General features: G+C 51.6%; 1 protein-coding gene across 1 annotated transcript in view; it reads left to right on the forward strand.

Annotated features, from left to right (window-relative positions):
- The window catches only part of LOC142312595 (ovostatin-like), a 297827-nt gene that overhangs the window by 22057 nt on the left and 263203 nt on the right, over positions 1-12567 (forward strand). Inside the window, exon 6 of the mRNA XM_075351587.1 lies at positions 9492-9660. Coding sequence (XP_075207702.1) covers positions 9492-9660 — 169 coding nt within the window. The remainder of the gene's footprint in view (positions 1-9491; positions 9661-12567) is intronic.

Here is a 12567-nt window from a genome sequence, read left to right on the forward strand (position 1 = left end):
CTATGGGCCATGGTGGTTCCCCTATCTGTGGGTGGTTGTCTTCTTTCGGGACTTTGGTTGGGACAGGACCTATAATCCTGCCCTCAAGCGGTTAATTAGCTAGGCCGCTGGTTTCGGTCCTGGCTTCAGGGTCCGAGTACCCCCTCTGTGCACGGTTTCCGGTCGGGGTCTCCGGTGTCGGTACCGGTGAGCTCCAACCCTTCTCCGGTCCTCCTCGGATCTGCCAAGCCGTCTTCCCATCTCCTGCTGATGGAGACCACCATCTGCCACCTAGCCAAGGTACCAGGGCTCCGACCCTGGCACTGTTCAACTTGAACTTCCTCTTCTGGAGCTACAGCTAGCTCCAGCCCACACTCCTCTCAACTTGAACTACAAACTTGCACTGAAGCTTAACCGCTTGTTTTCCCTCCCCGGGCTGTCTAGACCCCTAGATGGACGTTCCCTAACCGCCTGTTCCCGGCCACTGGTGTGCCTGTCTTGCCCTAAGGGGGGTGACTAGGGTTTCAGGTCGGCTGTATGTCACCTAGGTGAGGGAAGGTGTTATGCAGGGGCCTATGTGTGACTACCTGGTTTTGCCAGGGCGTCACATTCCCCCTTGGTATAATACAGACCATCTGTGGGCTGTCCGACCACCAAAATTTATTGAACAGGAACTGTTGAAAAAGGTAAAAACACAATTACAAGTATAATAACATATGTACATCGAAGTATACTCTAATTCTTCCCTTACGGGAGGCACTTTTCCTAAACGTTGCACATATAAAACCGGGACGGGACGGACCAGGTCCTTCTCACCTCAGCCACCCAAAACAACCTAGCCTTGGTGCCACCACTAAAACACAGGTTGGCACCCCTTGTCCAAGTCCAGGTTAGGACCGGGTGTTGCCCGTACGGGCCGGGTAAAAAGTTCCTTACCCGGCAGTCCTTTCAAAGGGCCCCACATCCAGGGGACCCCTGACCCGGAGGCTAGTCACCGGTTTTGGTGGTGACTGGGACTCGGCCGACTCTACCTCAGGCCCTTCCTCCAATCAGCCTCTCCAGAGACTGCGGCAGGTGAGAAGGTTGGTCAGAGACTATTTATAAGGCCCAAACGTTTTTGGGTTGGCTTTCCAGTCCAAAGCCATGGTCCATTAACTGTAAACGGTCCCAACTGGGACTTGCACAACTGGGGTAGCCAGGAACCGCTACCTTAACACTCAATAAGGTGAAGTATTCGGCTAATTGGAATTCATCGACATACACACAAGACTATGTACACAGCAATTGGGCACCACTCACTAAACGTCAGTTTCCCTATATCTGAGGGGTGGCTGTCCCAGGTTGGGACGTGTGGACCGTGTTAGCTCCCTGCTCTCACTGGGAACTAGGGGGGTAGAGTGAATTATGGGTTCCTCTACCCTAATGTCAGGTACGGCTGGCACGGATCTACGGGGGCGTGGTGTAGGTGCAAGGGCTTCCCTGGGAGCAGGTGGTGGTGGTGTATTGTTGACAGGCCTCTCTGGCTCCATAACTTCCACGGGTTGTGGGAATATTATCACAGGAACAATCACCGCTCCATTCTGCATAGGCCAGTCAGCCGGTAAGTCACCCATGACAGTGTGGATCACCCCCTTCGCTTTCTCCGCATCCTACATGGGAGCAGGAATCCTCTCTGCCATCTTCAAGGGTTCTGGACACTTCTTCAGGTGGTCCCTGGAAACCGTGGTCGTAGTCTTCCCCTGGTCACGACTGACGAGATACGTTTTCTGATCACCCCATCCGGCGGGTTGGACAACATAAGGGGTCTTTTCCCACTGGTCATCCAGCTTATGCAGCCTTCTCTTTCGCTTTAGCACTACATCTCCGGGCTTGAAAGGGGCAGCCTAGGCTCGTCTGTTTAAACGCTGCTCCTGCTTCTCTCTGTTCTGGCGCAGGTTCCTTTCTACGTACTCTTGGATTTGCCGGGAACTGTTTCTGGCGCTTGGCATCCCAATTGGCAATTGGGGAAATGGTCTAAGGCACTCTAGATCTACCGGCAATCTCCTGTGCCTTGCCCTCATCAAGCATGCAGGTGTGCATTTAGTGGAACTGCTAGGAATATTGTTGTACATATCCACCAACTCAGGCAGCTTTTCTGGCCACAGGTTCCGCTCCTCGAGGGGCAGGATCTTGAGAAGATTGAGGACCAGACGGTTCATTTTCTTGCACATTCCGTTAGTCTGGGCATGATAGGGTGTGGTCCGGATCTTCTTACACTCGTATAGGCTGCAGAACTCTTGGAAGATCTCCGCTTCAAAAGGCAGGGCCCCGGTCTGTAAGCACCTTCTCCGGGTAACCATACGGCCAGCAGAAGTAGGCCTGAAAGGCCCTCGATGCGGTACGAGCCGTTAAGTCCTTGACGGGCACTACCACCATGAACCTGGAGTAGTGGTCCATGATGGTAAGGGCATACGTGTAGTAACTCTGACTGGGCGCGAGTTTGACATGGTCCAAGGCAACCAGCTCCAACGGCTGACGGGTAACGATTGGCCATAGTAGGCCTTCTAAGTATAGACACAAGGCACTCCCAAAATTCTTGATGCTGTGATTTTATTTATCAGTGGATGTGCATACATAACGTTTTCGGTCACAGAAGACCTTCATCAGTTGCACATGGGGAAACTGGATGGTGCTCGTGTCACAGCGCGGAATCCACCGCTGCATGGGGGCTCATGCAGCGGTGGATTCCGCGCTGTGACACGAGCACCATCCAGTTTCCCCATGTGCAACTGATGAAGGTCTTCTGTGACCGAAAACGTTATTTATGCACATCCACTGATAAATAAAATCACAGCATCAAGAATTTTGGGAGTGCCTTGTGTCTATACTTAGTTTCTTGGCTTTGGAACCTACTAAGTGCACCCCTTTCCATCTACACAATATTCTCCATTTCAAGGAAGTGCCATTTGTTATATTCATAGTAGGCCTTCTGACTGGTTCCATCCAGTCTTCTTAGTGTGCAGGGGCACACTCTCTGCACCACGCCTCGATGGACTCTCTCATCCCACTCTAGTCCAAGTGCTCTCTCAAAAAAAATCAAAAAAATCAAATCTTTATTTTTATATAGCGCTAACATATTCCGCAGCGCTTTACATACATCAGGAATAGTGATGAGCGAGTATGCTTGTTACTACTCGGTACTCGCACGAGTATCACTGTACTCGGGCTACTCGGCGGGGACCGAGTAATCTCGCAATACTCGTGCTGTACTCGTGGTCTTCATGTTGGCGCTCTTTTTAGAGCCAGCCCTTATGCAGGGATTGGCTGGCAGACCACTGCAATGCCACAGCCCTGTTGTGGAATTGCAGTGATTGGCCAGCCCTCACAGCATGACCGTGCCTTTAGCCCGACACTTCCCCGCTCGGCTACGGCCCCTCCCGCACTCCACTCCGCGTGTATATATATATGCACGCTTACACACACACGCACGTTTTTTTTTTTAATTTACAGTTTTATGGTTTCTACATGCTGCCAGTGGTCATTTCAGAATAATACTCGGGTCCCCCATAGGATAACATTGGGCTCGGTGCTCGGGCCGAGTACACGAGTATCTTGGGATGCTCGGCCCGAGCCTCGAGCACCCGAGCTTTTTAGTACTCGCTCATCACTAATCAGGAACACTGTCCCCATTGGGGCTCACAATCTAAATTCCCTATCTGTATGTCTTTGGAGTAGGGAGGAAACCGAAGAACCAGGAGGAAACCCACGCAAACACGGGGAGAACATACAAACTCCTTGCAGATGGTGTCCTTGGTGGGATTTGAACCCAGGACCCCAGCGCTGCAAGACTGCAGTGCTAACCACTGAGCCACCATGCTGCCCTCTCAGTAGCATCTCCAACTTTTTCCAGCCGAAATGCTCAGCCCCGTCATAATAGGCCTTCAAAACCATAGGTACATATGCTTGCGGTACCACGAGCTGGCAGATTTCCTCGTGCGTCTTCAGGTTAGTCAGGCCTCTGTACAGCTTGCCCTGCTGCAGGTACAAGCGACCTCTTTCTTTCCACAGCCGCTGTGCCTCCTCTGGGGCAGTGGGTGGTAGCCTGGAACCGTTTTGTGAGATCATCATCTTGACCAACCGGACCGCAGACTCCTGGTCTTGGGCCTCCTGCCACCCATGGCGAGGTAACGGATCGAAGGTTGCCTGCTGCTGGCCAACGTACAGTTTTTCGTCTTTCCCATCCTCCGGCTGGTGGAACGTGGGTAGTTCAATCTCTTCCAGTTCATCTTCATCCAACCCCCCATCAGGTAGGTGCGGCATCCGGGACAACGCATCCGCATTGGTATTTTTGCGACAGGCTCTGTACTTGATGGTGAAGTCATAGTTCGCTAGCCGGGCCACCCAGCGTTGTTCCAGGGACCCTAGCTTTGCCGTGTCCAGGTGGGTCAGAGGGTTATTGTCCGTATAGGCCGTGAACTTTGCAGACGCTAGGTAATGCTTAAATCTCTCCGTTATCGCCCAGACGAGTGCCAAGAACTCCAACTTGAAAGAGCTGTAATTCTCGGAATTTCTTTCCGTCGGCCGGAGCTTCCTGCTTGTATAAGCAATCACCTTCTCCCTGCCATCTTGCATCTGGGACAGGACAGCACCCAAGCCTACATTGCTGGCGTCTGTGTAAAGGATGAACAGGAGGCCATAGTCGGGGTAGGCCAGGATGTCCAGTTAAGATCGACTTCAGCTGCTGAAAGGACTCTTCGTGCATCTCACCCAAAGTAAACGGGGGCCCAGGAGCCCTTCCATTCCTAGTCTGCCCCACCAAAAGGTCTTGCATGGGAGCTGCCATTTTGGTGTAGCCCTTGATAAAGTGGCGGTAGTAGCCCACTAGACCCAGGAACTGTCTCACTTCTTTAGCAGTGATAGGCTTCGGGCAACTTTGGATGGCTGTGATCTTCTCGGGGTCCGGCGCCACACCTTCGGCACTCACCACATGCCCGAGATACTGCACTTTGGGCTTCAGTAGATGGCATTTGGAGGGCTTCAGTTTCATCCCGTATTTGGAGAGAGCTTCGAACACTTCGACAAGGTGTTCCAAACGGGCTTCATAGGTTCTGGAGTAGACGATGACGTCATCCAAATACAACAGGACCGTTTCAAAATTCCAGTGCCCTAGACAGCACTCCATCGGACTCTGGAAGGTTCCTGGCACATTGCACAGCCCAAAGGGCATGCTATTGAACTCGCAGAGACCCATCGGGGTAGCGAAAGCAGTCTTCTCCCGGTCTTGTTCTGCAACGGAAACCTGCCAGTAACCGCTGGAAAGATCAAGAGTTGAGAAGTAATTTGCTGTCCTCAGTGCAGCCAGGGACTCTTCAATAGGGGGAAAGGGGTACGCATCCTTGTGAGTTATCTGGTTAATCTTCCGGTAATCCACACATCCTCATGGTGCCGTCCTTTTTCTTCACCAGAACCAATGGAGCTGCCCAGGGACTGCAACTGTCACGAATGACCCCAGATTCCTTCATGCTCCTCAACATGTCTTTGGCGCACTGGTAGTGTGCAGGGGGGGATCGGCCTGTATCTCTCCTTGATGGGTGGATGTGTACCGGTGGGAATGTGGTGTTTGACCCCCTTGATCCTCCCAAAATCTAGCGGGTATTTACTGAATACCTGCTCATACTCTCGCACTACCCTGTACACCCCTCCCTTGTGGTGTGCAGGCGTAGAGTCGGTGCCTACATGTAACTCCTGACACCATTCTTCCATCTGCTCTGGTGAGTTGTCACTGTCTGGCTGTGATGTAGTGATTGTGGAGGGTGCTGTTTGGATGGAATTAGTGTCCATGGTGAATATTTTAGCAATGGTGGCGTAACGGGGTAGCCTAACCTCTTCCTCTCCGCAATTCATCACTCTCACGGGCACTCTTCCCTTTTTTACATCAATCACCCCTCTGGCTGCCATCACTGTGGGCCAGTGTTCTGAAGGCAGAGGCTCCACTACTACCAGGTAATCTTGCCCTCGGGACCTACTGCTGCCCTGCACCAAATCATCATCTCACTCCACGGAGGTACCCCTAGAGGCGCCACATCCATCACTCTGCCAATTTCTCCACCCGACATGTTCACCTGTTGCCGCTGCAGGAGGGCCCGGATCTCTCGTTGCAGAGCTCTCTGTTGGCCCACTCCTGCTGTGGCAGACAGTGGCTGCAATAAATGCCACACCTCACCCATGCAATTCTCAATCACGTTGGTCCCTAGGACCATCTTTGGGTTACGGTCACTGGAATCATTTTGTACCACATTCAGTCCTTGATGCTTCAGCTCCACACGTCCCACCTTCAGGGTGACCTCCTTAAACCCTATCTGAGTCATGGAGAGCCCATTGGCCGCAATGATAGTCAGGCTGGCATCAGGTGGGGTGAGCTCACTGTCAGACAAATAACGTTTGCACATTACATAAGGCATAGTGGTTACCTGCGAGCAGGTGTCCAGGAGGGCGGATGTCAGGATACCATCCACAGCAAGAGAGATGATGGGGCGACCTCCAACATAGCGATCATGCCAATCAGCTGGGCCTTGGGGATCTATTCCTGAGGATTGTCCCTTAGCGTCAGGGGTTGCTCATTTAAAGGACACCGGCGGGAGTAATGACCAGTCTTGTTGCACTTGTAGCAGACAGGCTGTCCATACTGGTTGTTGTTATTCCTCCTCCGCTGCATCCAGGGGACGTCTTCCGGACTGTCGGCGAGTTGGATCTTCTCTGCTGGCTTGGCTTTTGGTGGTATCTGTAAGGCGGCGAGGATCCTGGTGACGAGGATCCTGGCGACATCATCACTCAGACGCTGAACTTGCGATGATAAGTCCTCCGGGGTCTCGGCTACTGCTGCGGGTGTCGGCAGGGCCAGCAAGGGGACCGCTACTGAGACGTGCGCGGTGTCAGCCGGCGAAGATGGCGGGTCGGGGGCACCAGCTTCAGATGTCTGTAGAGCTTTAATGGCCCGGTCCTTTAGGACAAAAAAGTTCAAGTCTGAATATTCTACGGACTACATCCGCAGCTGCTTGCGATCTTCAGCGGACCCCAGTCCTTGTAGGAACTGTTCCATCAGCATTTTGTTACTCTCATTAATGGGGTCCCTCTGCTTCAACGTGCGGAGGGCAGTCTGCAGCCTCAAGGCGTAGTTTTGAATGCTGTCCTGAGGACGCTGCCGACAGTTGTAAAAATGCATCCGCAATTCCACCTCGGTGCGGGTTTAAAAAGCAATCTGCAGTTTATCAAAAATGGCGGTTACCGAGGCCCGGTCAGCATCGGCCCAAGTCTCCACCTCCTGCTCAGCAGCTCCGGTCAACAACCCGAGTACCACAGCTGCACGCTACTTGCCGGTCATGGCATACATATCAAGAACGGTACATATTTTCTTCTTGAATACCTGCAGGGCATGGGGTTTCCCCATCATACTGAGGTAATCAGGCAGCAGCGAGCACGTAGGGCAGGGTGATCAGCATGACCTGGGTGATCGCCAGGGCCGCCACTTCCCCCGCTCTTGTGATCAGAGCGGGAGCCGCCATGTCTCCATCATCCGCCACATCTACGGGCGCCACCGCTCCAGCGGAAGGAGCTACTCCGCCATCCGGATTAGGCGCGGACATCTTCCCGCTTCTCCCCCTTGGTCTTTTGCCAGCACTCCCTTGTGCGGCTAGTTAGTTTCGTTTTACGACCTCGGGATTTACCTTCCGGCCGTGTTCCCAGGGGGCGGGGCTTCAGCTTCGCGCTCTTTCTCGGCGGAGAAGACGCTGGGCTGTAGTTTTTCGTGCCCAAAAATGGTGGCAAAAATGGCGACTTCTGAAAAATTTTCAACGGATCACCGCTGACTGTTCAATTCAAGGCGCACTTCCACCAGGTAGGTGGATCCGAGGCCTATGGTACGGTTCGAGGGGTTCCCCGGACTCGGGCGTCTCGCGGTCACTCCAAATAAAAGGGGGACGGATTTGTACGGGGTTGATTGTAGAATGTCTGTGACGCCACCCACGGTGTGTGGTGAAGTGGGACACCACTGCTGCTGTTGTGGGATACCCGGGGGAGATGTAATGGCAGCCGGATGTTAACCCCTCCGTTGGTAGGGTTGGTTGCCCCGGGGCCCAGTTTCACTGTGCAGGGTAAGGCGACGGGAGGGGCCCGAACGCCCGGATGGACCGGGGGATAGTTGGTTACTCACTATAGAATGAATCACACGAGTCTTTTGGTAAACCAAGATGCTGGTGGCAGGCTGCTACAGCCGGTTGTACTCTGGTCCTCTCACCCGGGCTGGTGATCTCTGTCCTTTCCTCTGTACTGTTTTGTGTATTGTGGGCTGCCTGGTTTGGAACTCAGGAGTCCGCTACCGGCTTGTTGTGTGCCTAAGGAACTGTGCCCCCAGACGCTGACCCATGGGATCTATGGTCCCTGGCTGTTGCCCTATCCCTATCTGTGGGTGGTTGTCTTCTTTCGGGACTTTGGTTGGGACAGGACCTATAATCCTGCCCTCAATCGGTTAATTAGCTAGGCCGCTGGTTTCGGTCCTGGCTTCAGGGTCCGAGTACCCCCTCTGTGCACGGTTTCCGGTTGGGGTCTCCGGTGTCGGTACCGGTGGGCTCCAACCCTTCTCCGGTCCTCCTCGGATCTGCTGAGCTGTCTTCCCGTTTCCTGCTGACGGAGACTACCGTCTGCCACCTAGCCAAGGTACCAGGGCTCCGACCCTGGCACTGTTCAACTTGAACTTCCTCTGCTGGAGCTACACCTAGCTCCATCCCACATTCCTCTCAACTTGAACTACAAACTTGCACTGAAGCTTAACCTCTTGCTTTCCCTCCCCGGGCTGTCTAGACCCCTAGGTGGGCGTTCCCTAACCGCCTGGTCTCGCCCACTGGTGTGCCTGTCTTGCCCTAAGGGGGGGGCGGTGACTAGGGTTTCAGGTCGGCTGCAAGTCACCTAGGTGAGGGAAGGTGTTATGCAGGGGCCTATGTGTGACTACCTGGTTTTGCCAGGGCGTCACATACAGACTACAAAAACTGTCATCTTCTCGGTAGTTAATCTTTGTTCCCCACAGAAGAAGATGTGAGGACAAAGAAGATGGCTCCAATGGTGGAGACAGGAGGCTGAGGATGGCGACAATGGCTGCCATGCTCCACAGTCATGATGCGAATATATCCTTACCACTCACCTTAAAAGGCTTTTGTCATTACTGTTCTATCCCATACCACATTAGTGTGTGTTGTACACATAAATGCTCATATAAGGACTGAAATTAAAAAAAAAAAAATTCAAAAAATTAATCAATATTGAAATAAAGATTGAAAAGCTGATCCTAGTGAAGCTGGGAATCAGAGATCAGATGTGATCTGTGGAGGACATTAGATATTCAGCAGTGCCTCCAGATGAAAAATAAAGCATTACATGTTGTCTATTAAGATTGATGAGCCATCTGTGTCATTCATGGAGGTACCTGGTCCTCCAGCTCATTGAGCTCAATATGTTCTCACTTTAACCTTAATCTTCTCTAGGGGCCAAGCGGGGCACGCGTTGCACAAATATTGGAGCCATCATCAGACCATGATGTGACGTCAGTGGAATTTCTTCTGAGCGAGGATGCTGGTTATGGATTTTACCATTTCTTGTTTGAGAGGGAATCCGGTGACCCCATATACCGTTATTTTTTAGTGGGAAGATACCGTATGTATTCATTGTATTCACTACCTAGTGTGGATATTGGTTATTCTACATCTTCACTTTAGTTTTGCATTTTAATCAATGACACCCAATGCAGTTAGCTGTTTTGGTGATACTTAGGTGGCACCATAAAGTGTACTCAGTGGGGTGCACATGTGGCACCATTAATACAATTCAGAGACCCGGAGTACAGTTATACAGTATATAGGAGGGATACAGTGGTACAGTGGTCTCTGTCTCAGTTGCTTAGGTGCATTAAAGGACTTGAACCCATTACTATTTCATGCTAAAGACGAGCAGATCAGTTTCTCAGGTCCCCGCTACCATCTGCTCAAATAAATAATGTTGAGCGGACCCGGACCGGAAAAATACGGATCCGCGCGGTTTGAATGGAAGATCCGAGTCCGACCCGGACGCGGGAATCCGGGTGCACGATCCGGTCTCTCTCTCTCTCATCCTGGATTCCGCTCCTCATTGACATATATTGGCTGGATTCCGGATCGGATCTAGGACTTCCGTGTCAACCCGACACTGATCCGCCAGACCCAGATTATTAGCGATCCGCTCAACTCTGCAAATAAATAAACTCTGTTCACAAAGGCTCTAAGTGGGAGTGACTCAGCATCCCTGACACTAAAGGGTGCTTTACACGCGGCAACATCGCTAGCAATAGCTAGCAATGTCGTGCGCGATAGCACCCGCCCCGTCGTTTGTGCGACGTTTGGTGATCGCCGCCGTAGCGAACATTATTGCTACGGCAGCGTCACACGCACATACCTTAGTAATATATACAAGGCACTTCTGAATTCAGTAAAATGTGATGATTTTTTATTATTTCATACTCAGTATAGTCAAGTCAGACGTTGCGGCCCAAACATGGCCTTCATCAGTAACTGAAATAGATTAACAAAATATCCAAAATTACATCAAAAGAATAAAAAAATTATAAAAATAAAATAGGAACATCAAGTACAGTAGATTTATACAAAACAGATTAAACATCTGTGTTAATAGTTCCAGATGATATAGATAGAATAGACCAATACAATGAATGATATATCATAAGTGATTACAGTGCTATATAGCAAAATGCTGGATCCCAAAGGAAGACCAGAGCGGTGTATAGAGAAGTAAACACTACGAAAATCGTTAAAAATAACCATGAAAAATTACTGTGAAAAATAATGTGAAAAATACTTGAATAATAGTGATGATAGTGAGGTAATAGAATGGGACAAAAAGAAAGTGCCTGTGTTACCTAGCACCTGAGATGAATAGAGATAGATTATAGTTTCACTCATTTCATTGGCAGTGTTTGGAATGCTAAAATGAATGTGGGACAATGTCAGGTATTGAGCTGCTTTACATGAAAGGAATGGAGAGAGCACGGACCTCCCGACTTACCTAGCAGATATGTGGCTGTGATCTGCAGCTGGTTATTTCTGCCATGGGCAGTTGCAGTGATGCTAAATAAAGGAAGGATATATAACATTAGGTGGCTTCCCGAAAGGAGGACTAGAGGCAACAATCTACAAGCTTACCTATTAAGAGACTTTCTGTGGTTTGCAGCCTGTCATTAGCAGTATCCACTGCTGTGTGGAGGGATTGACTATAGGAAACTGTCAGGCTTAAAAGCCGGCATGATCCAATCACATGGGGGGAGGGGCGGGTCTAGCTACATAGCATGTGAGGGGGACCTGTGTCGCTGAAACCAATGAGCTAAGGCCGGTTTCACATATTCGGCTTTTCGCCGTTTTGAAGGATCCGACGCGCTCACGTACAGTGTTTACAGTACACTGGCAGCACAACAATCACCGGTCACATGCTGTCATGTGACCGGAGCGTGTGACCCGGAAGTTGCAGCGCTGCCATTGTACTGTATCATACTGTACTGGCATGCGCCGCATCCGTCAAACCGGCGAAAAGCCGGATATGTGAAACTAGCCTTAGGCTGGGCGTTCCTTATGTGACGTCAGAACTCAGAATCAGGTGCTGGGCGGGCACATTAGGAAAGACAGATTTCAGCTAAGGCCGGTTTCACATATCCGGCTTTTCACCGTTTTGAAGGATCCGACGTGCTCCCGTACAGTGTATATGTGACGCCCTGGGCAAGCCAGGGGTCACAGGTCATAACACCACCACACCCTACACCCCAGTTAGGAACACCAAGGCTAACCTAAAATCCTTGTTGCCTTCCTCCAGGGGCTGATGTCCACACCAGGGGGTGGGCCAGGCGGTTGGCTTCGCCCACCGAGGAGTTCACAACCCTGGAGGTGGGAGAACCAGGCAGATCAGTTTAGGAGGAGGAAGTAGAAGGAAGTGGTAGAGGAGCTGAAGTAAGGGAAAGTGACAGTTAAGACAGCCTGAAGCTGGTCCGGGTGTGTGCCCCGGACTGAGACAGCAAGGTCAGCAGACGGCGGTGACTGTCTGCAGGGGTGGCTGTTTGGAGGTTGCCGAAAGGACCACGGACGGGTGGTGACCCGGCGGTACCGGAGCGGTATACGAAGAACAGTCAGCACCAGTGGCAGGGGCCTTTCGGATCCCGGCAAGGCTAGGAGTCACCGTGAATTTGCCAAATCCGTTAGTGAAGGGGACCTCTGGGTCTCCCAACAAGCAAGTCCCGATTGAAGGCAACAGTCCAACCGTTACAGAGAGACACCGCCACCGCCAGGGCACCAGTTTCTCAGGGCCAGCGCCTGCGGGCAAAGTAGGGCTCCTCCGGCCCATATCCAAGCCGGGGAGCGGGTTACCGGTGGGAACCCATCGAAACCATCATCATCTTAGGTGCAGGAAAAGGGACAGTCACCGTCAACTACTGGGGAAAAGCAAGTGCAGCCGTCCGTGGGAACTGTCTTTCCAGCCGTGTGTTTTACCGAGAACTGTGTCATCGTCTCAGGCTGAGTGAGTACC

This window comes from Anomaloglossus baeobatrachus, chromosome 5 (assembly GCF_048569485.1).
Source record: "Anomaloglossus baeobatrachus isolate aAnoBae1 chromosome 5, aAnoBae1.hap1, whole genome shotgun sequence".
Taxonomy (NCBI): domain Eukaryota; kingdom Metazoa; phylum Chordata; class Amphibia; order Anura; family Aromobatidae; genus Anomaloglossus; species Anomaloglossus baeobatrachus.